This window comes from Bactrocera dorsalis, chromosome 1 (genome assembly GCF_023373825.1).
Source record: "Bactrocera dorsalis isolate Fly_Bdor chromosome 1, ASM2337382v1, whole genome shotgun sequence".
Classification (NCBI taxonomy): Eukaryota; Metazoa; Arthropoda; class Insecta; order Diptera; family Tephritidae; genus Bactrocera; species Bactrocera dorsalis.
Window position 1 is genome coordinate 30,575,052 of NC_064303.1, and position 24,676 is coordinate 30,599,727.

Here is a 24,676-nt window from a genome sequence, read left to right on the forward strand (position 1 = left end):
AATAAATAAAGGCATGCAGTTTACATCAGGTAAGGCCAGGAAATCCCTTTTCCCCAACATGTAGGGTTTTTCAGTAAGATTTTGTGCTTGAAATATATTTAAGATATGAATTTCTAATGTGTTCTATGTGCAAAAAGTATGTTTAAAAATTATTTTGCACACCCATATTTTATTGGAGCCCTTTGGCCGCGCTTCAAAAAAATAAGCCTGGTCGATCCAACAACGAAGTGTTCAGAGTTCTTTCGCGTCGTACTACTTTTTGCGTCGACGGCCTTCGGATTCTGATAAAAGTAACAGCAAGAAAAAGGTGACCTTGAATGATTTAAAGTATATTTTTAACTTCGCAAAAAAATTAAAACCGCTTGCTATTCTTAAGAATTTATAAATCTTTTATTAACAAATCTTCAAAAATTTATGTACATATTTACGGAAATATTAAAAAAACATTTGGATACAACCGATTTCAGATAAATGCTTACGTTTATTACCCAAGCTTAGTTGTTTTTTTTTTTCTAAAAATAAAAAAAAAAGAAACCAAAAGAAAAACAAACAAAGCTATTTCATTTTCAAAGGCAATGGTAATACCTGCTGGGCCACACTGGTTACGCAAAAGGTCGCACATTTCTTTGTTGGAATTTTCTTGGCTTGTCTCGTTTTTCGCTGCATATACTTTAAAACGGTTGAAACCAGGATTCGTCTAGACATACACATTTTTTTATAAATTAATATAAGTTAAAAAAGAGAAAGTTAAGTGTTTTTGTTAAAAATGCCAGCCGTTGTTCGTATAAAACGTAGAATTGATGAGGAGCCGCTTAGTGCATTCATATTAAATAGCAAGAAACGACGCCGTTTAGAAGATAACACAGGAGAGGAAGCAGCAGAAGAGGCCGCAGGTACTGCTGCAGGGGTAGGCGCTGGTGTTAATGGGGCTTTAAGTGACAAAGAAGACGAAGTATCAACAATACTCAAATTTGCGGGCACAATACAGGATCAGGTAAGTTTTTAACGTATATACTTATTCGATACATAAATTATATACATACATACATGTTTATTTAAATTAAAAAAGAAATACAAAAATTATTATTAGAAGGATTTATTTAAACTTTTTTCAAATCTAGGATGATGGCGCCACTACGCAGTTGGCGCGACTTACAAAAGAAGCTGCCAAAGAACTTGTGCTACAGAAATCTATGCGAGCACCTAGTAATCATACCGAACGTGCAAGACAGGAAATGCGGCAAGCATTGCACGAGAGCCGGTTCCGTGTAGTCAATTGTATGCGTACCACACTAGAAGACGCAAATGCAGCTGAAGCGGCAAAAGAAGTGACAATTGTCGATATTGAAAAGCAAGAGGCTGGCGCACAAGCAGACAACGTGCCAACGTCCGCTACGCCAGATGGACAAGCACATTTGTCACAGAATGTTGCACAACAACAACGAAAACAGACAATAGATGGGGATGCGCAGCATTTCCCCGCACATGACACGCATAATGCACAGCAAGCGACTGACTCTGACACAGGCTACGTATATGATTTATATTTGCCAGAAAATGAATTGCAAGTGGAATATGCTGATATGATGGACGATAACTATTTAAGGTTGGTTTTGCATATCGAGCAGATATTGCTCACCAGTCGTTTCATATAAATCGGAGCGCTTGTTTATTTGCCAAAAACACAAAAAAATATCTAAATGAACAAATAAGTCAAGGCATATTTATGTTTATATGTATGTACATATATGTGTGTGTTTGTATGTGTACTTGGATAAGTGGATAATGGTAAAGTTGATAAAACAGTAAATTGCCAGAAAAGCGTACGCCTTATATTGCTAAATAATTAAAAAAAAAATATTTTTCCTTTTCAAACGTGAAATGAGGGAACGCAAAGAAAATCAATCGTGCATTTGTCGGTTCATACACATAATTATGCATAAATATGCATACATGCGTACTAATTACACATATAAATGTATAGTAAAATTGATGCAAATTGTTGTGTATTTATTAAGGTTGTACTATCCGTTTAATTACTACCACAACAACACTAGCTACAACTACTGCTATTGGTAATTGAGAAAGTTAATAAATTGTGTGAAGTTAACAATTGGCCAAAGATGCCCTATAATTTTGAACAGCGAAGGATATTGGTGGTAAACACACACACAGGCAGCAGTGCGACAACAAAAAAATGCAAACAATTTAACAAAATGGCTGTTGGCAGAGTGCAACAACAATGATATTTGGACCTTAACTCAAACAAAATTCATACAAAAGCCAATATAAGAACTATTATAAACAAAAAAGAAAAGAAATATAGAATTTAGTTTATGATAGAAATAATTTAAACGCACACATACAGGCTTACCGTTAAATTTTCATAAAAAATCAAAACATGATTTATCTCGTTTTGGTGGAAAGTTTGAGTCCGAATGTTTTTTTTTTTTATCTAATTTCAAATACGTTTCGTTCAAATTCTAAAATTTAATCATTTTCATATTTTTCCATATAAATATTCGCTTGCATCATTCCATATTAAATGTTTTCTGCCAAAGTTACAAAAATTTTACCAATTAAAAACAGCAATGTGTATCAATCATTAACTTCATTTATGTTTTCATTTAACAAGTGCTTTTTAATTTAACCATTAAGCGGTAATATTTATCAAAATAAGCAGTCCTCCACACTACTCTAAAAACTACGTCTGCTGCAATTATTGTATGTTTTTGTGTGTTTGAAGTAATCATCAATCCTGATACTTAAGCAAAAATAAGCGCACAGTTGCATTGTGTAGGCCAAAAATAATGCAAAACGTAGAAAAATAATGTATAGTTTTAAATTTGTAAAGCTAAGTATTGTTTGTAATATGCCTTATCTTACATAGGTGTAAACAATATTTTAATTTTTTTTATATAAGTATGTTTTTACATTTTATTACAGTGGTAATTTGTGTGTATGTGTGCTTACTGAGTAATTGAAAATAAATACTTGGTTTTAAACAGCCAAAAACGCAGAAAAATAATTAAAGCAAACATAAACAATTCAAGGCATATTGAAAAAGTTTACAAATAATTTAAAAATTTCTAAATAAAAGATTATAGAAAAGATAAAAATACAAAAACTATATTACATATAAGTAAAATTATATTACATTTGTTTTTACGCAACGCAAAATTTAAATTTACACAATTTAGCATATATGAATAGAGTAAGCAATTAAATGTCGCATTAATATAAATGTTTGATTGCGTTTTTTTTATTTAAATCATGAAATATAAATCTATGACATATATAATACATATAATGAGATAACCAAAAACAACAAAAAAGTTTGTTTTATTCACTGCTTAAGACTTTGGCCAGGAAATGCGTTGTGAGTTCTTTGGTTGTGCCAAGTTTTTATTTTCATTTACTTATAAAACATCAACATAAATTGTGCAGCAAAGCTTATTTTAATAAATTGAGCTTTTATTCCCGTTTTTTCCAAAAAAAAGCGAAAAATTGTGCCTAAAGTAGCATATAGTATAAAAATTTCGCAAAGTACATGTCCCAGTGCGATCCTCTCTCTTGAGATCAGCCACACTATCTAACATTTGATATGGCAAACTAGTCGAAATCCTTTATTTATATTTATTATAGTATTTTCTGAAGAACTCAACAAAAAATAAAAAAAAACTTCAATTCCGGTTGCTATATACTATAAATCCCTTCATAAATAAAAAAGTTGCCCTAAAAGAACTTCATTTTGATTCTTCAGTTTGTATTACAGCTATGTGATATATTTGTTCGATCTGAAAAATTTATTCGAAATTGTACAGTTGCTCTGGACAATATTCCATACCAAGTTTCGTCAAGATATCCCAAATAGAAAAGTTTCCATTCAAGAACTTGATTTTGTTTCCTTCCATATCGTAATCCGTCGTATATTTTAAAGCAACTTATTATTGCAAAAACTCTAATTATACAGCATTCGCCCATACGATGATCTAATCTATGAAGATCGTTTTAATGATGACGAAGATGAGGATTCGGAGGATTCAAATAATGAAAACTATTATACAAATGATTATCCCGATGAGGACGATGATAATGAGGATTATAAGGATTCCTTTGATCATGAAGACATAGATGCAATGGCATTGGGTATGCGGCACATGCGTATGGGTAAATAATAAAGAAAACTTGTTTTTTATATAAGTATTTATTTTGTTTTTCTATTTTCCTAAAGGCATTCAGCAAGGTTACATTCACACTTTTGATGACGATGACTCTAGCGTATCCGGCTGTGACGATTCCTCTGATGATGTTTACTATGATGATGAAGATCTTATATTTGGACGAAGTAATAGGCGTAATCATGGCGGTGCTGATGATGAAGACGACGAGGATAATGATGATGATGACGTCGACTATTATGATGCTGGCGGTAATAGCGAGGATTCGGATGCCTAAATTAAAGGACTTGTTCATTTGGAGTAACATTTGATTTTAATAAATCAGTCAAACTTATTTATTTATGTACGCTTTTTTCAATACCTATGTATTGGTTTTGTAATACGTCATTTAGTTTGTTAACTGGATTTGTGTTTTAATATTTCTTTTGCGTTTTTTGTAAGTTCTTATTATTTCATTATACTCAGTACATATACATACATATAGTATACATACTATATTTGCTAAAAGACTCGATAATATTGAATATTAACATAATAATTAATAAAATATAGATATGAATGTTTTGAAAATAAACGAAACTTGTTTCAATTATATATTATTTGTACTGAATATTTAACATTACTGCAGGTGTACCCGCCAAATGTTTTTTCTTTTATATGTATTTCTATAAATGTACAATATGTACATACATTTATTTTTACTGTTTAATAGTTTAATTTATCACTTATAATAATATTATCTAAAAAGCAGAAAATGTATGTACATATGTACTGATACTAATAACTTAAGCAAAGTAACCGGTTAATTATTTGTAAGTATTCATTAACATACCACAACAACACTACACTTCTATCTATGAGATATTATTGTGGTGAATTTCTTACTTTCATAAATATATGTACATATACAAATATTTCCAATTGTGCACCAACTGCTGTCGCTGCAGCGAAACGAGAAAATTTACAGCTTATCACGCCGCATCGTAAACAACGACTGCAGAATCGTGTTTTCCAATTGTTGTCAACTTTTAGTATATAATTATTACCATATACATTTAATGCTATTACGCGTACGAAGCAGCGTTTAATTTTGCTATATTCTTCATTGATTTTGATGGGTGTTGAGTTCGCGCACGTACAAAACAATCGTTTGTCGTTGGTGTTCACATGCATATGTGCAATGCCTCGCTGTCACCGTCTGAGTTAACGCTGACATCGTCGTTGTTGTCATTTTGTGCGTTTTTTTGCTACGGTAAGTTCTCTGCGGCTGCATGACAAACCCAGTCAACGTCAACGTTATACTGTCGACGTCGCTGTTGCTGCTTTGGTTGGCGTTGTCTTTGCAGTCGTCGTACATTTTCTCGCTTCTATGGTTAGTTGTTTGGTGAATGCAGCAGACGAAGGTGAAAATAGGTTTTGTGTAATAAAAAATATACTTTTGCAAAGCATTTTCTGCAAAAAAGCGCATTGAAAGTAAACAAAAATAGTAATATTAAATAAATGCAAGCAATAATTTATACAAATAAAATATTTTCAAAGTGTAATTTTATGCGGTGACAAGTGAATAAGGAACTAAAACATACAGAAGGGCGAGCCAAAACGAAAAAAGAACATTTCTGCAGCCCCAGCTAAAATGCAGGCAGCTAAGTATGTACTTGGTTTCAGAAAATTGTGATTTTGTAAACCGCTTCCACTAGATTTGGAGGCTGCAGTAATAAATCTGGTACAATTGTGTATATTAATGTAAAATAATTGTGAAAAATATTAAATTGTGTGAGTATATCCAATTTAAGTACCTCGCGTTACGGTGAAGCAAAAGAAAGTAAAGCAAATCGAAGACATCGCCAGTTGCCAGTTATTTTGTTGACTAAAATTAGTTTCCAATTGGTTTTCTCAAATTCGGTTACAATCATTGGTGTGTAGTGTGTATAAACATATGTACATATGTTACATATAATAAATTTGTGCATAAGTAGTTAGAAATCGTACGCATTTAATTAAAGTAAATAACCTTCCATACATTATGATATGATACATATGTAGTTACATACAAATCTGTAACTGAATCCGAGCATGAAGAAGTGAAAATGTATGTATGTAAGAAGAAGAAAATGCACACAAGATAGAGATGTAAATATACAAAGCGGGCGTATGTATATTGTAGATAGAAGTATATACAATATGAAGTACATATGTAAGTATGTTTGTAGACAAAAAGCGACATACTAACAAACGAACGTATATACATACATATATTAAGGATTATTTAAAATATTAAAAACAAAATTATATTAACGGTAAAAGTTCTAAGTTTGAAACATTCCGATAAATGAAAAATTTGTTAAAGTAATCTGTCAAATTTATTTAGGCATTAGATCATTTTTATATAAAAATAAATAAAAAAAATTGTAAATATATTTCGTCAATTAAAAAAGTTTTCCATGTATGTTTGTACATATATGTACATACATACATATACATATGTATGGTACTTCTAAAAGAACATAATTTAGATACATAGCTCATTTTGAAGACAGGTATATGTATATATGCTATAGTGGTCCGATCTTAACCATTTGTACATTGTAGGGTTGTGAACAATAATGTATATTATGACAAATTTTGGGACGATGTCTTGTCAAATACAAAAGTTTTCTATAGAAGGGCTTTATTTTGATCGGTTACTTTAACCAGCTGACCACTATATACGAGGGCTGTCTGATAAATAACCGACCTCAACGTGAAGCTAGCGGCACATCTGAAAAAAAGTTTCTACTTCAAATTGTGCATATTATAATAGCTACTCGGCAAAATTTCAGAAATTTATCTTGCGCAATTATCTGTTGACAGTCGTTTTTGTGAGTCTATTTCGGTGATTTCCCCAAAATGGAAAAAATTGAATATCGAGCTGTAATTAAATTTTTATTTTTGAAAGGCAATACGCCTTCACAAATCAAAGAAGAGTTGGACTCTGCGTATGGTGACTCTGCACCATCGTTTACCACCGTAAAATTTTGGGCAGCTGAATTTAAACGTGGTCGCAGGAGCTTGGAAGATGATGAACGTCCTGGGCGTCCAAAAACTGTAACCACTGTACATACATAGCTATAAGAGACATCGTTAGTTCCGACAAATGAACCCCTTTTTTAGGATAAAAAGGTATGTATGTATATGTAAATTCTTGAGATCGAAAACTCAAAATCTAAGGTTTTGGTACATATGTATGTATGTATTATAATGTATTAAGGTTAATATTGTTTAAAATTTATTGGTGCACTAGTGGTAAAAGTTTAAAAATATTCTATTCCATTTAAATAAATAATTGGCATTGTTAAATTCAATAACAAAGTTTTTTAAGAAAATAGTTTGGCGAGTATAAAACGTGCAAATAATTACAAGTTGATACTACTCTGGCTTGCCTACTTTTGAAAGTTGCCAAGCTGCATATTGAATGTGCTAGAATTACAGTGAAAGTGTAGCAATAAAAAAATGAATTTGTATATTTAAATTAATAACCTCAACTCAATCAGTTCAAAGAGTTACAATTATAAAAGTGTGTGCTAAAATTAATAAACAATAATGACTATTAGTGTAATAATAAACAACTAAATTTATTTTATTTGCATCCCGTTAGCAACATACATTGACGGATTACATAAACTGATCAGATTGGAGTTTTGTGAGGTAAGTCAAAGGTACCCACATACTTATGTACTATGTACATATGTACATATGTATGTTTAACAAGTAGTTGAATATGGTTTTTTAATAATATACATACATACATTATCTATGCTTGTTTTTAAATTTAAAAATGCTGTGTTAAATATTGGAAATTTGATACTTAATCCCAAAATCACAAGCAAAAAATTCTGAAATATTTTTTATTTAAAAAATTGCAGCACAAAATAAAAATATTATTTTTTATATAAAAATTTGAATGAAAAGAGGTAAAAAGAAAATATTTACATATGTATGTATAAATGAAAAACTATAATTAAGAGTAAGAAAATGTAAATAATATTAAAACTACGTACACACATATGTATGTATGTGCATATGTTGAAATTTTATTAAAAATGTGATTTATTTTTTAGAATTTAACCAAAATGGTAGAAACGATGTACGCTAGCGCGAAAAAATTTAAAATTTAAAAATGCAATTTCAGAACAAACACAACTTTTTGAATTTTCAATAATAAACAAGAGATTAATATTTTTAAATCTTAAATTTGGATTAACAAAAACAATATTTATTTTTAATGTTTGATATTTGGTCAACTGTTTTTAATTAACATATGCGGTATTAAAAAAAAAAACAGTTTAAATGTTGATTCAATTTTGTTTTAATGTGTTTAAGGGGGTATTCTAGTCTAGAAATTTGAAAAAATCGAAAATTTTTTTTTCATATTTCGATAGTTTTGATATTCAAAAATATCTCCCTAAAAGGATTTTTCAAAACTCAAATTATTTTCAAAGTTATAGCCATTTTAGTGAGCGAATATTGTATAACGGTTGAGCGAATATCGTATAACGCAAAATTTTAACCGCGTTTTTCTCGAAACTATTATTTTCAACACTTCTGACATGATTTCTCAAGTTCTAACTTGAAATTTAGTGTGGACCTTCTTTATATATCTCTCTATGATTGGAACTAGGATTATTAAAAAATTTTGATTTTTACTATTTTTAAAAAAATTTGATCTTTGCCAAAAAACGGGCAAAAAATTCAAACAGTCGCCATTTACTGAAAATTTTTTTTTTTTATTTATCCTAGTTCAGACGATAGCGGCATTTGTACTGATTAAACATTTTTTTTTCTTTTTTTTTCGATCACCCAAAGTGTTGGAATCGTGTCAGGAACGGCGCACCCTTATTTTCAACCCCCGCCACGCCACCACACCGCAATTAATCAAATTATCACAAATTTTTTTTAAAATTTTTTTTTATATTATTAAAATATTAATAAATATCTGATAAAAAATTGGATAGTAAAAATGTTCTTAGTTTTTTTTTATTGGACTTTAAAAAATGTCGTTAAATAGCATTTCTAGACTAGAATACCCCCTTAACTAATCGGCGGATATAATTGTTTGGTAGTATTAAAAATGTGCTTTTGAGGCACAGTACAATAGTTTCGCAAATACATATAATACCACTATTTCTTCAATTAAATGGTGTTTAAATGTTGTATTTTTTAAAGTGTTCTGAAATATTAAATGTTTGGGTTCCCTACCTGACTATCACTACAATAACTAATTAAACTAATAAATGTAGCATTTTATATAAACGTAAATACATACGTATACGTAGTATTTTTACAGTTAATTCACTTGTAAACAAACAAGTTTATTTCAACTTTTCTCTAATGATAATTTTCTGTATAAACAAATTTCACGCCGAAGTCAGCAAACACATCCACATAGCTGTCTTATCTCCATTAAAAGGCCTTTATTTGTCCAGTTTTAACTCATTTGTCCGCCCACAAAGCTGTAATAAAGTAAAAATAATTTCACACATACTATGCAACTCCTTTCTTGCTATTCATTTGCCATATTTTGCGCTATCAGATGCCACCAACAATGCCCTGTACTTTGCACATTCTCATTTCACTGAACATTCATACAAAAATATTTATTCATATAAAAATAAATTCCATCGCACTCAGTTATGGACAGCATATGTATATACATACATACCTATACCAGCAAAACTGACCCAAGGCGCACACACCCTTTGACTTTTCCATATTTTAGCGCAAAAACAGGACGAAATGCGAAGGAGGGAATCGTCGTCGTGCCTTTGTGCCAGCATGCGAATAACTACTTTTCATTTACGTTATTTGCATTGTCACCGAAAATGCCAGTGCTGCCACATGCCATGCTGTGCTTCTAACTATGTACCATACTATCACCCACCATAACTACATACATACCAGATGGTATTTATTTCCTGCCTTAACTTCATTGTTCTGCAGTTGTTGGATGGCCGTATTTTAGCAAACGTACATAATCTCAATGTGTACGATTATTTTGCTTGAATTTCAATAGCTATGCGGGTGATATTTATTTTTTATGCTCAGAACAGGGTATTTTAAATACATCATGTAGTGTGTTGTAACAGAGACGTCAGAGACCCTATAATATATATTCTCAGCGAGACGAGCTAACAATTTTTATGCAAACTAGTCCTGCACACGCTCTTTTTCCTACGAGATGCTGTTGGAACCGCCGATATCGTACAATTATAGAATATAGCCGTAATATAAACTGAAATTAAATTCTTGTATAGAAAACTTTTTTGTTTTACAAGATATCTTCATGAAATTCGGCATAGATTACTTTCCAAGACAACGGTACAATGCCCGAAAAAATATTTTTCAAACTGATCTATCAAAACCAAAGCTACAATCTTGGAACAAATTGTGCAGATAGGACTACTACAGCATTTATACAAATTGACCGATCATAATTTATAATGTATTAAGCTCTTTAATACCCTTTTAATTTACAAAAACATTAATCTGTGAAGGATATTATCCTTAGCTAGTGTTCCACAGTCTATAAAAATACAAGATCTAAGGACAAGCTATCGTTACTGAAATGACAAATGATGAAAGATTCGGATTTTTTTTTACTTCGTAATGTGTATCATCTAGTAGAACCTATTATAAGTTGTATTAGAGACCCTTAAAACTTATAGGTTCCTTTGAAAATAGGAGAACAAGTTTGGTCACTGGACACGTTCCATTGGAAACAGAGAAACTGTATAAAAATCTACGTAACATGGAAATTGGATACTTGGCATATTACATGTTATTTTTCTCGGTTCGACCAACTTTGGAGAATGCGAATAGAACAAACTGGTTTAATCATAAACATACGAAGAAGCTTGAGTTTAATTACATATACTCAGTCCCCTTACATTGCATGGTACTGGGTATAATATCAATATAATCAGATATAATATTATTAATTTAAAAATCAAAAATTTTTAATTATCAGAACATAAAAAGAAAGTTTACGTCGATCCTGCCAGGAGTCGAACCTGGAATCTTCTGATCCGTAGTCAGACGCGTTATCCATTGCGCCACAGGACCGGTTACCGAACTCATGACAATTATTTGTAACGAATTTAGACTATTTTGTACTTCGAATGATGTCAGTACACAATTTTTAATCAAAAATAGTAACTGTTATAGAATATTTTAAAGAATTCATATTAAATTAACCCGGCGTCATTGTGGCTACTAAATAGAACTTGTCCGTTGTGGCCCGGTGTATTTTACCCGTGGACATTGCTGAACACTGAATCAATGTTATGTCAATACTAGTATGCTACATTAAATAATTGGCTAATAATACATATTATAATAATTAAACATTTATTTATTAAAAAATCAACAATACAATCAAACAACAAAAAAAAAAACAATTTATTCTGAGATCAATCAATTTTAAAATCGCTCGGGTATTAGATACCCGGCAACAATGACGCTGGGTTAAATAATACCACTAGTTGCATCAAAGAATATGACTATTTCATTAAATATTAATTTAAAATTTAAACAAAAAATATATATCTCTGATGTCGATCCTGCCAGGAGTCGAACCTGGAATCTTCTGATCCGTAGTCAGACGCGTTATCCATTGCGCCACAGGACCGGTTGTAAAATCGTAAGTCAAAAATCATTCATCGAGTGAACAACACACAGCTGATAGTTTTTGTTCACACTGAGTGACATTGAGACTGCTTGGTAGAAAGGCAAATGCAAAGAGTAAACAAAAGCCGAAATAAAAAGTGAGAACAAATATTAGATTATACATTGTAGTGCTTATGTTAATGGCATGCCTACGTAATTCAAGTATATAAATAGTAAATATATACATAAAAGTGTATATATAGTACATACTTATATACACATATGCAAGCATTCAGTGACTTTCGGCAACAAAGTATACATACATAAATTAATAAATAAAATGATAAGGGTCGGTTGAATAATTAGTTATAGTATATTAAATATATAGTAGAGTAACAGAATCGGAATTAGTGTGAGTCACAACGCAATGACCAGCGCATATTCAGGTTATGTTCATACTATACATATGTATGCTAGTATGAAGTCATAAAAGAACCGTCAACCTTTCATTGATATTGTAAACAAAGTCGTTCGTTCATGACGTCGTGAACTAATCTATATTTCTGTCCAACGCCCAAAAAAGTAACGGTAAAAACCTGATGCAAGTTTGAAAGCTAGGGAATGTTAAAAAGAAGACATGGCTTGCTGCATCTAGTTAAATCATCGAAATTATGATTTGTATTTTCCTTCGACTGGAAATTATTCTTGAATTCTTGTTGACACTCATAATTTCGGAGTCGCAGATAATTTCGTCTATCTTGGAACCAGCATTAACACCAACAACAACGACCGCCTCGAAATCCAACGCAGAATAACTCTTGCCAACATATGCTACTTCGGATTGAGTAGGCAATTGAGAAGTAAAGTTCGCTCTCGGGGAACACAGACCAAACTCTACAAGTCACTCATTATCTCCGTCCTGCTGCATATATGGTGCAGAGGCATGGACGATGAGAACATCGGATGAATCGGCGTTATGAGTTTTCAAGAGAAATGTTCTGCGGAAGATTTACGGTCCTTGCAAATGAACGAACTAATGTTGTAAATTGGTACCACCACAGTTACTATGTATATTTATATTCAGTTAATTACTCGTATCTCTAAAAGTACGCGACTAGTTTTTGCTAAAATAGAAATACGCAAAGGTATTTCGATTGGATCTGGGAGAGGGTTCGAGGCACTTGAATAAACGGTTATTCATTTTGAAAAGTTAGGACTTCCCTCAAAAAAGGATCTGGCGTTGAAGAACATTTTTAAGCTTAAAATTATATCAAATTCACAGGCAACAAAAAAACGTGAAGTTAAAAAATCTAAATTATTATCTAAATTGTCAAATATATCGCAGAAGATCGCATGAACAATTTAAGGCGATCGATCCATGCAGAAATTTTCCTCACTGACTCTTAAACTTCTTCAAAGTTTTGGGTGCCTATTACACAGAGCTGGAAAATTGTTACTGTATTGCCGGATCAACTTTTTTTTTTTAGTTTTTGAAGAAAATTTTCATAAAAAATCAGACATTCTATATACAATATGTATGTATATAGTATGTAGAAAAAAATCGAAAGTCACAAGTGAATACTCGTATAACCCCTTAAATCATAACAACATAAATTTGGAGATATTCGTACATACATATGTAACAGGGGGAAAATATACTTTATGATCATATAAAACTGCTCGGAAGCAGCCTAACAGACGCGTTAAGCTTTTGCATAAGTCAGCTGACATTTGATAAGATTTATGGGTTTTGTTAGACTTTCACTAAACGAATGCACTCGCGAAGCATTAAAAAACTATAAATTTTAAAGAACAAACAGTAAAAATAAACATACCTACATATGTAAATGCCGCCAAAGGAAGTTCCAGCGAAGAAAGTGTGATAGAGAGCAGTAAAAAAAAAAATATTTCAATGTCAACTTTTTACTTCTACATATGCATATTTTTTAATACTTGAAGTACCGAACAGGAAGTCTCGCTCACATACTCCATGCTTCTCCAATTTTTTCAAATGCTTCTGCTTGCTACAAAATTATGCGAAAGCTCTACACCTATTTAATGAACGCTTGACAATTGACAAACGCTAACAGCTGATCGGCGATGGCTGTCAGTGCCGCTGCTGCTGCTGCTGTTGATGAGGTGAAGAAAAGTTCTTAAATGAATTAATTTGTAAATGATTTCCCATATATCATTCATGAAAGTTCAATGCAATTTTTCATTGAGCATTTCATCTAAGAAAACTGGCAACATAAATACAGCCAAAAAATGTAGCGCTGCACATGAGGGTGCACAGCTCTGTCAGACACGTGTCCGAGTGTGTTAAATTTCACTGCACATTTCCGGCCAGTTCGGCTGTTGTCACTCAACGTAAAACGGCACTCAGCACACACTTTAACTTCGCTCTATACTTTTTGAAGTTGGCTGTTTATTCAATATTAATTGGCTGCTTTGCTTTACTTGTTTTCGGGGATCACAAGTGATGCATAGATCAGTATCACTTTTTAGTATATATGTACATATAATACAATGTACAGCTGTGAGAAAGTATTTATTTATAGTTTTCAAAGCTTTATCTCACTTTCTTTTTATCGAGAACTTTTTAAAGAGCGAGAATTTTAAGAAGATATTTCATAAAATCAGAGGATAGAAGAGAATATTTGGTATATAAAGTGAGAAAGATGACTCAGAGTAAATGGTTTAGTGCCCTTGCTGAGTAAAAAGGTACCGACTAAGAAGGATTATTGCATAAAACTTTATTTTTTACGAATAATTGCTATTGTGATATAAAAAATCAACAAAAATATCATTTCTCACCGATAACCAATTAGCGGTAATTAAGTTACATTGCCTCTAAACGACGGAGATCCCATTAAAACATATGTTAAAGGGATCCAAGAAGTGGTAATTTTTTCAAAAGCCCTTGTTTTTGACATGTCACTTTGGTTTAGGGTTGTTTGGCATTTCATCATAGAAAGACTTACGCCTTATGAAATGATTTGTCGTATTTTACGTCGAGATATTAGATTAAAAGTGTAGAAAATACAGCTTGTGCAAGAACTGAAGCCGCTCGCGTGACATTGCTTTGCTCTGTATTTATTCACACATCGCATAAACCAATGTATTTATTGAGAGAACACTTCGGTGAGTAGAAAATTTCTCGTTTTGAGCCGGTCGATTGATCACCAAGATCGTTTGATATCACACCGTTAGACTTTTTCTTGTCTATGTCTATTTGGACAATTCTGCTTCGATTCAGGCCATGGAGCAAAATATCACGCGTGTCTTTCACAAGTTACCAGTCGAAATGCTCAAACGAGTCATCGAAAATTAGACTCAACGGATGAACCAAGATTTGAAAGAGATAGTCTTCAAGAATAAATCCCAAAGCATTCTATATTAAACTTGAAGTTTCCATTAATATGATAGAAGCGATTTGTATAGATTTTTTAAATACTTCATTAAATAGAGTTGCGGTCTTTAGATATTATATTTTACATAAACGTCCTTTCTAACTGAGACGACTCTTTCCACAATATACATTTTCCAGCTACAATTCCAAAGCGGCCATAAATTTCACAAGTTATTCGCTACAAAATATCTCTCACAAGCATTCTAATGGTGTGCAACACGAATGAAGTGCATTCCGAATAAAAAATTTGCATTTCCGAACTTGGACTCTACACTTGCGCATACTACCATGCCTATACTACTTATATATAATCGTTCTTGTTCGTATTTTCATAGACTGCCTAGACTGTGTTGGCAAATTAATTAATGCGCGAATTGATATAAATTGTTGCCAATACATTTTAGCTGTGGCGGCAGCACTTACTACCCTTGCACTTGAACTTGTGCAAACAAAACGAAACTAACAATGAAATAACGAATTACCTCGTTAAAGAAATGCATAGTAGAATAAGTGTGTGAAAAATCGCATTTTAATTGCATTGGCCACCATTAATCACCACTTTTTTGGCTTCAGATCTAATTTATAGCGGAATATATCAATAATGTTAGGTAATTGTATTCTCAATAACACAAATTGAATACTGAAAAAAATTATATTATAGTTTCTTCTCGTATTTTTTAATTGATGGAAACGTATATTTCATATCGGGAATGACCTCCTCACAATTTGAAACTTATACCTCAAACTATTTGCAGAATCTTATTATCTTCTAGGCGGATGCCTCGTAGCCGTTGGAAAAATATTTTGAATTCATCCAAAAAGTTGATTCGATTCAGTTTCATAATTTCGAAAATCTAAGTCTGTTCAATTTCATCTTAAGCTCGAAAACGAAAAAAGCGGCTATAAATTTTGGTGTGCTTACTATCGGCAAAGTTCTACTGATTTCAACTCAGTACTCAGTACTTGTAAAAAGTGAGTTAAATTGATGCCTGTAGGAACGCATAACCTTAAAAATTACATCTAAAATAGGGAAGAAGCTTGTTTAAATACGTCCGAAGTTGATGGGCCGATCTCCTCTGGAGTCCAAACATTCAGTAGTGAACTGCAAGAAGCCAATGAAGCAACTACGAGATTCCATTATGGAACCAGTGAGACAGAAAAACCTCACCTAGAAAGCTCATCAGCCTTGCTGTTTTCTGCCTTCAAGGTATGTGAACAGAGAAAAGACTCAAAGAGCTAGGCACGGCGACTTGGTAATCGAAGAATTTTATAATGAAATGAAAGTCTGATAGGAGTCTTAAAGCAGCTTTCGCGGACATACACCTTCCGGCTATGTCCATGTGTGTTACGTGTAGCAAAGCACACTCAATGACACTCACTAATTTCTTTGCAAGCGTAGGTATTTTCCATACATAAGTTCAATAGAACTGATGCCTTTTTTGCCCCTTCTTTTTACAAGGTTTTCACGAGAGTTAAATGGATGAATACAATAAATTTAATCGTATCTGCAGGGTGCACGTTTCTCCTAGCGACGGTAGATGACCCTCCTTCTCTATTATTTAGTATATAAGACCAGTTTCGTCTTACTGTGATTAATGGCGAGGTCACTTTCGACAGTCCAACTGCTTATGATGCTGAGATATCTTTGAATTAAGTCACACATGGAATTTTTCTCATCCATAACAGCTACGTTGTCTGCATAGGCAATCCCTAGGCGGCCAGCTTCTTTTAGTTTTTTCTGAAGATCATTAACCACCATGATCCAGAGCCCTTTTCTGACACCATCGTTCTATAGAGAACCGTAAAGAAGATTTAAAATGAAATACTCAAAAGTTCGATTCAACCCCAAACCTGTTCACTATTCTAATGACCGCTTTTGGCAGTACGTTGCTGAAAGTCCCCTCGATAACGACAAAGGTTTCCACTGTAAATTTTTTATATCTAAAGAAAAGTTAAGCCAAGTAATAAAGGTGTGTAAGGCAGTGTCTCTGTCTCACTTGAAAGGTTTGAAGGAGGGGTTGATCGTCCAAGTCAAGTGATGTACATTCAAAAGGCTGCGCAATCTGTTTCACGCGCTTTAAGGGATATTTTTTAGGCGAAGGATTGGGTTGCAAAATGAGCGCTTCAAGGTATCCTCACTGGGCAGAGTCGAGTTGCTATTCTTATCACCAAAGAGTTAAGATTGCACATATAAGGTGCTTATAAGAAGCTTATAATGACACAAAAGTTAAAGCAAAAAAGCGTCCTGGACCGATGGATTGGATCATTCTAACTCTAAATAAAATCTTCTATTGAATGCAAAAATAATGGACTTCTTTTAACTTATACATTAGCGTATTGGTATTATGATATACTCCATCTTTGCACCAATAGCTTACGACAAAGCGAAAAGCAATAAGCGCCAGCGCGATGATCGGAGTCTTTTCTCAAATAGCCGAATGGAAAACGAAAACTTTATTATTTTTCATGTTTGGCATTTATACATACATACATACAAATAAATAAAAACACATAAATATTACAAAAGCCGAACGAGCGGAAGAATTATGGCGAACTAATAATGCAACTGCAACGACAGCATCTCTAGCGGCTGACCCAAGGGAAATGCATTGTCTGCAAGTGAGCGAGTTTTACTGCTTCTTATGAAATTAAAAACTCCAGAAAAGGAATGTAGTACAGCTACGTAAATAACAACAACAACAATGACAAGACAAATCCAATTCATTAAGTAACGCGTTGCTGGCAAAAATTTGTTGCACTCATTTCTTCGGTTTGTTATGCCACGCTTCACTGCGTCGCTGCACGCTTGCTGTATATACATAGTTTGTATGTGGTTGTTTTGCTGCCACAGTTTCCGCCTTCAGCTGCAACACAACTGACCAAAAGGAAGTTCACAGCGCACGGAGGTGAAGTTGGGTTTCCGCTTTCAAGGAAGTGTGCTGCCTACCTTTTCAATTTCTTATACTTCTCCCTCTACGTCGACTAAAGCGCGACTGTAGCTTTGGCTTGTGACTTCTCTGCCGGTTATATGCGGCTCTCTTTATTTCTTCTACTTCATTCCAATACTCGTAAGCAGCATTAAGTACCATTTTATGTCCACAGCAAATTCTTTCAGTCAAGCAATGTCATAAAGTCGGCAAATACTCGTAATGTGCCGTAGTTTTGCGGCAGTTCGCCGCCCTGTTTTCATTTTAACTACTCACTTACTTAGTTTCGTTTGCTTGTCGAATTTCCAGTAATGTTTGCTTTTATTATCACGACTGTGCTCGCATGCAGGCAGAGTTGCATGCCAGTGGTGAACGGGAGCCAACCAAGTGCTACATATACCAGCAAGCCATCGAGCAAGCCAGCCAGTCAGCTGCATGCAATGCAACGAGATTTGGAGCACTGTTGATGAAATGAAACAATGGTGGCCTGCTGTTGCTGTCGACTAAGCAATCGTCGTGCTATTTGGAGCGTGGATTTGTAGCGTTACATATCCGTATGCAGCATTATAAGTGAGCTTGTAGCTGAAATTGCAGGTTGTTGGCATGCGGAGCAGCTCGGACTACCGGCTCAAATTGAAAGCTGTTTTGCAGCGCTTCGGTTGTGTTTGCTGGTGTCTTTTAAAGACATTTTATAGCTTTGTGAATCATTTTCGTAGTAGCAGATGAGTTTCCTTAAGTTTTTACATAAAAATATTTGTAAATGTCTTAATTCGGCTTTGAAGCACATAAAATACCGTCGTTAATAGAAAAGCATTGACTTAATTGCTTCTGTGTATATACTTGTACATATGACTGCATCATCCCCAAGCAACATCAGTAAATCCACATTTATGACAACAGTCATCATTCCATTTCGCCGGTAGCTCTGATGATCAATCATTCATTATGCAAAATTTGAAGATATCAACCGAAAACGAAATGCTCCAAACGCGTAAGAGTGACGAATTGAATAACCTACTATTTAGAATATTAAGCATTCACGACTGTCATCTTAGCACCATGCCTCGAAATTACTTCAGGAATGCTTTCTGCCGCTACAATAATAACAACCCAGCATAGCAGAGGTCAATCAATAAATCTATAATCAAACCTTTTCCTCAGTCGATCTATTAGATGAATTCATTATTCGAAATAATAAACTTTTCTTAAATAATTTTTCAGAATTTGGGTCCTATAGTAAATCAGTAGTCAGCATTAACAAGAACAGATCTATAACAAATGAAATCTCTATAATTTTCTAGAGTATGGATAGCTGATTGACAATTGGCTAATCCCTTAATTTCTTCTGCTTAAAAAGAGACCTTATTGGGCCGGTTTTGTTGTAGCGGCTGAAAACATTCCTGCAGTAATTTGGAGTTTACCATCCTTGACTGAATAAGAATCGAGGTCCGTTCTGATTATGTAGGCCCTACTGTCGAGAAAACGAACCTTATTGCGTTGTGTGACCCGGCTTTCGGTGGATCTGTGACTCGAGTAGGAGTATTTTTCACATACGAAGTTTCTGTTGAATATATCCAGAAAAACACTAAACTAACATTCATTAAAAATGTATGCTTCTGTTTTAACTACACGATTTGTGTTTGAAAGTGCACTGTTTCCAGCATTTATAAATGTTTTTAAGATTTGGGTAACACAACCAAGTAAATCAGGGTCCGCAAATTTTTTAGGAAACTATTTCGCAACATTTCTTTCAAATAGAATGTTAATATTCTATTTTTATATATTTATAATATTTTCGTATTGTTTATTCTCTTAGTAAAAGTTGTAGCAATACATAGTTTGGGAACCACTGATTATTTAATAGCAAACTATAAGATATGTTTCGCATTTACCTGTATAATCTAGTGATTCTTTAAGTTTTTCCGCTACAGGTTACCAAAACTAGTAATAATAAATGTAAATGTGAATACTACGATTTGCTTGGCTGCTCTCACCCTCTTACTCTCAGATTTGGAAATGAAGTGTAGAAATAAGTTAAACTAATTTTGCCTTCTTTTAATCATACGTATATATGACTTGTTTCTTTTTTTATATATACTTGTGCCATTTTTTCCATTCTATATTTATATATATTTAAAATACGTATGCACACTCTTACTTTTTTCACTGCTTACCGACTTTCATCCATATCAAATTTCTAAACATCCGTACATTGTATTTATTACATTATTATGTACTATATATACACTAGGGTGTACGTAATTTCCTAAGTTTTCTTTTGTTTTTTATAAGACGTCCCCTGAAATTTATGTTTTCGAACTAAAAAATATCTAATGTAAATAAGTTCCTTATCTTCAATTTAAACCGTCTATACTAATTCCTGTCCTATGTAGTATATAACACAGACATTTTTCGACTTCAACTTTAATGGATAATGTTTGTTATCATTCGAAAAAAGCATTCTTTGGCATTTATTTACAAGATTACCTCTTTCAAATGCTGGCTACGTATATGATGTCCATCCGTTGAGTTTAATTTTCGATGACTCGTTCGAACATTTCCCGTGGTATTCCAGGGACTGCATCGAAGCGCAATTGTCCGCATAGACTTTAGACCTTACATATCCCCACAGAAAATAGTCTAACTGTGTGATATCACACGATCTTGGATGTCAATCGACTGGAGTAAGACTTAAAATTATTTGCTCACCGAAGTGTTCTCTCAATAAATCCATTGATCCATGTGATGTATGTATGGCAAGTGGCGCTGATATTATGAGCTTCAATGTGAGGCATGAAATAGTCGGTTATCATGATGCTATATCCCTTTCAGATCTTCTATACACAATTGTGCGGGTAAGACTAAAAGACTTTAGACTTTACTACGTGTTAAGACCCAAGAGCAATGATTGTGCCATTTATTTCTAACGGTTCTTACATATATACATTCTTATATTTTTGTCACAATTTGCAAAGTTTTAAAGTGATGGTCATAGTAGCAACTATGCGAAGCGGCGTTAAAATCTGTAAACTTTAATTTCACAGGTCTGAAAGGGATAACGGTCGCCTTTGACGGTTACGTTTAAACTGACATCATTTTTGAAGAAATGTGGACCGATGATTCTACCGGAACACAAATAACACCAAACCGTTGTTTTTTTCTGGATGAAATGTCAGCTCTTGAATCTCTTCAGGTTGCTCTTCGTCTTCTTGCTTATAGACCCATTGAGCCGTAAATACAATATTTGCAATTTGAAATAATAAATTCTAATATTCTTATTTCATAATTTTAATTAAAAATGGATGAAGGATTTTTTATTTGTTTAAAGCTTGCATAAATAGGGAATCAAGGACTGTACTGAATTCATAGTCAACTTTATACTATAAAAACAAAATTAAAGTATAAAGAAATTCGATTAATTTTGTAATCGAAGTCCTGGTGCTTCAGAAAAAAGTGCAAAATGGACCATTTTTATATGTGAGTTTGCAAACCTTAGAAGTATTAATTGAGCTGAAGATTATTCCGATATCTTAATTGATATTTAATGCTTTTATTGTTAAGGAACATAATACGCTACAGATGAAAAATGGTGTCATACTCGTACATGCATATGTAAAAAATTAATTATATGAAGAGTTGACGTTTACGTCGTGCAGAATGAATTTTAAAAGATACTTGATATTTAATTCTGGTACTTCATCCAGTTCCATGAACTGCAAAGCTCCTAGATATCTAAGCCGAATACGAGATAAGGCTGGACATACATAAATAGATGATTTCAGCGTCTCTCTCAGGTTAGCTCCTTTGCACATGCTCTTGGCGGTCCTGCATGCCGCTAAGACATTCCATCTCACCTTGACTGTTTGTCAGCCCTTTCGGAAATTTCGATGTGTAAAATTTTTAACGATTTGTATATTTCTTGAACTGGTTCGGTAGTCAAGCGGATTGCAGCTTTGGCGATCTCATCAGCTATTTCGTTTCCCGGGACGCTCTTGTGCCCTGGAACGCAGTATATATGCAGTCGCTTTGCACGAAGTTTTGCATATACATAATATTGTCTAAGGCAACGCTAGAATCTGTAACTATCGGAATCAAGTGTTTGTGCAGGAAACTTTTTCATTTAGCGAATCACTATAAGATAAGAGCTCCCTTAAAAACTGTACGGTCAGAATCAAGTTCTTATATGGAAACTTTGGTATATATGTATATACATACATAAAGGTTATAATGGCTAAAGTGCAACCGAAGCCAATGCTTCTTCTTGTTTATTCTGTATAAGGTTCAATTTAATCCATGAATTCAATCGGCAGTTTTTTGCTCACCCTAATGTACATAAGTACGTACATATATAAGTACATAATTTGAAACAGATATTAGTTGACTTACTGTGGAATGTAACAAATATTATTATATTGCTAACATAAAAGTATTTCGCTCTTCTCAAGCGCTGCAATACAATGCTAGTATATACTTATGTATGTACATGAATGTACGTGAGCGGTGTGTCTGCTAGCGCATAAACCATATTGCATCTACAAAAGGGCCAAATGGTGCAGCAAAAACCAAGTAGCGCTCAACTCAACTGTGGCACTCAACGTAATAATAAGCAACAACAACAAAAGCAAGCATTTTTTGTGCCAACAAAAGTGTAGTTTTTATAAACTGCGTTCCAAGTGCTGCTTATTTGTAACTCACCTGCACACCTGCCGTCTCTAATGTGTTTACGTGTACCTGTGTGTGTTATAACAACAAAACCAAATACAATTAAGCGAAAAAATCGTTATATGAGGCATGCCTTTGAATTACATATTATTTATTTTTTGCGGAACAAACTGCGAGTACACACACCGTAAAAGGCTTTAAGTGAAGCTGATAAACTAATAACAACAAATACACTACTGGCGCTACATGGCAACTGGCATTTTTTTGTTGGGGGTTGCGGTAACTGTGGTGGCTCTGGTGAACAACGGAAGCCGGTTGCGCAAGGGCAGTGACCAGTAATTGGCTGTATACTTGCTCAGTTACAAAGGCACATACAAACATACAAATATACGTACTATGTATGTATGTATATAAACGTATTATGTGCGCTTCCAAAAAAGGGTTCTATGTGGGTTTTGATATTATTATAGCTGAAATTTCATATCAGCAATTACAATCGCTTGCGTTGTTATTGTTGTAATATTAGCTCCGATTTCTGTGTATGTAATGAAGGGCAAATAAGGAGCAGATGTTCTCATGTATTTAGAAATGTATGCGTGTATTGAAGAAATCTAATAAATTTTAATTATTTCATAAACAATCGAAAATATTTAGATTTTGTAATTTTTAGAGCACCCTGTATAGACGAAATCACAAGTAGAATTCGTTTCAACTGTGGGCTCCTTCCGAAAGCGTGCTGGCATTGCAGATGCTGTTAAATTCCCTCTTAATCTTTCACTTTACAGTTATAAGTCGATATCCAATAACGGTATCGCAACAACACCTTGACCTTTAAGGTATTCCATCTCATACCTAAAAATTGTTGGCATCATACCATAATTTTTCAAACCCTCAAATTCCGAATATATAGATAACAGTGCCTGGGGCTGACTTTTTACCGAGAAATGCTGGCCAATCTGTTAATATGTTTTTGATATTAGGAGAGAATCCTACCTTGAAAAGAGTATGCCTGTGTACCAAATATGAGTTGAACCCGGTCTATACATGCCCTTACACCGAACAAAAAGTTTTTCGAACTTCTGGTTGATTTTATAACCCCATATATCGACCATTAAAAACCATCTGAGCCTGGCCAAACACCGTAAAGTACACAGCGCTACCACAGCACTTAACGTTATAAACTCCCAGATAGCTCTTGGCCGCAATCACTACCTCTCCTGCGAGCGTTGGACTAACAAGGCTTTCAACACAGTCAACGTTTCAACGCTACTTGAGGACATTGAACTCCTACGCTTAAGCGGTGGACCATAAGCTATCTGAGCGGTTGACAATCATTGTTATCATTTCGAGGTCAACAATCAGAATTAAGGATAATTATTCAAGGGGTTCCGCAGGGTATTGTCGTCTCCCCGCGACTTTTTAATCACTATATTTCGAAACTCCGTCAACCCCCCAAAAAAAAGTGTCTATAATCATAGGCGGATGATTGTACGATAATGATGACGTGCAATGGAATTGATGGCAAGTGTTCAAAAGTGCACGCCTATCTCCAAAATTTTCTCGCTTTCTCCCTGCTAGGAGCCTAAAACTCTCTACTGCCAAATCCACGGCCACCCTATTCACGAACTGGACGAAGGAGTCATAGACTGGAATTCAACATTTCCGTTAATGGAGTCAGAATTCCGATGGGCAATCACCATAAAATTATAGTAGTAGCATTTCACAGTTTGCACTCCTTCACAACCGCGATTGTCATTAAAGCATAGAGCCGCAACAAGATCCTGAAGTCGCTAGCCTGGCAGTACTTGAGGAAAGACAAACTGACGTTGATGGCAACTCCCCTGTTTGGCTGCCTG

The 24,676-nt window shown here is 33.8% G+C and overlaps 2 protein-coding genes and 2 non-coding genes across 9 annotated transcripts in view; 2 read left to right on the forward strand and 2 right to left on the reverse strand.

Annotated features, from left to right (window-relative positions):
* The first annotated feature begins 593 nt into the window (after positions 1-593).
* On the forward strand, positions 594-4,760 carry LOC105233132 (probable RNA polymerase II nuclear localization protein SLC7A6OS). Its single transcript, XM_011215104.4, has 4 exons — positions 594-994; positions 1,122-1,606; positions 3,974-4,170; positions 4,235-4,760. Exons 1-4 carry the CDS (start codon positions 767-769, stop codon positions 4,456-4,458), a joined length of 1,134 nt encoding a protein of 377 aa, XP_011213406.2. The 5' UTR covers positions 594-766; the 3' UTR covers positions 4,459-4,760.
* Positions 4,761-5,258: 498 nt separating this feature from the next.
* LOC105233133 (GTPase-activating protein CdGAPr) overlaps positions 5,259-24,676 on the forward strand; it is a 188,304-nt gene continuing 168,886 nt past the window's right edge. For 3 of the 6 annotated variants that reach the window (XM_049454685.1, XM_049454661.1, XM_049454695.1), the window contains exons 1-2: positions 6,369-7,340; positions 7,540-7,865. The gene's annotated coding sequence lies outside the window, so the exon portion shown is untranslated. Of the gene's footprint in view, positions 5,955-6,368; positions 7,341-7,539; positions 7,866-24,676 lie in introns of those variants that run through there. The other 3 variants (XM_049454666.1, XM_049454678.1, XM_049454688.1) reach the window with 3 other exon arrangements.
* Positions 11,207-11,279, reverse strand: Trnar-acg (transfer RNA arginine (anticodon ACG)). The gene has a single exon. It is a non-coding gene; the product is annotated as a tRNA-Arg (tRNA).
* Trnar-acg (transfer RNA arginine (anticodon ACG)) lies at positions 11,772-11,844 on the reverse strand. The gene has a single exon. It is a non-coding gene; the product is annotated as a tRNA-Arg (tRNA).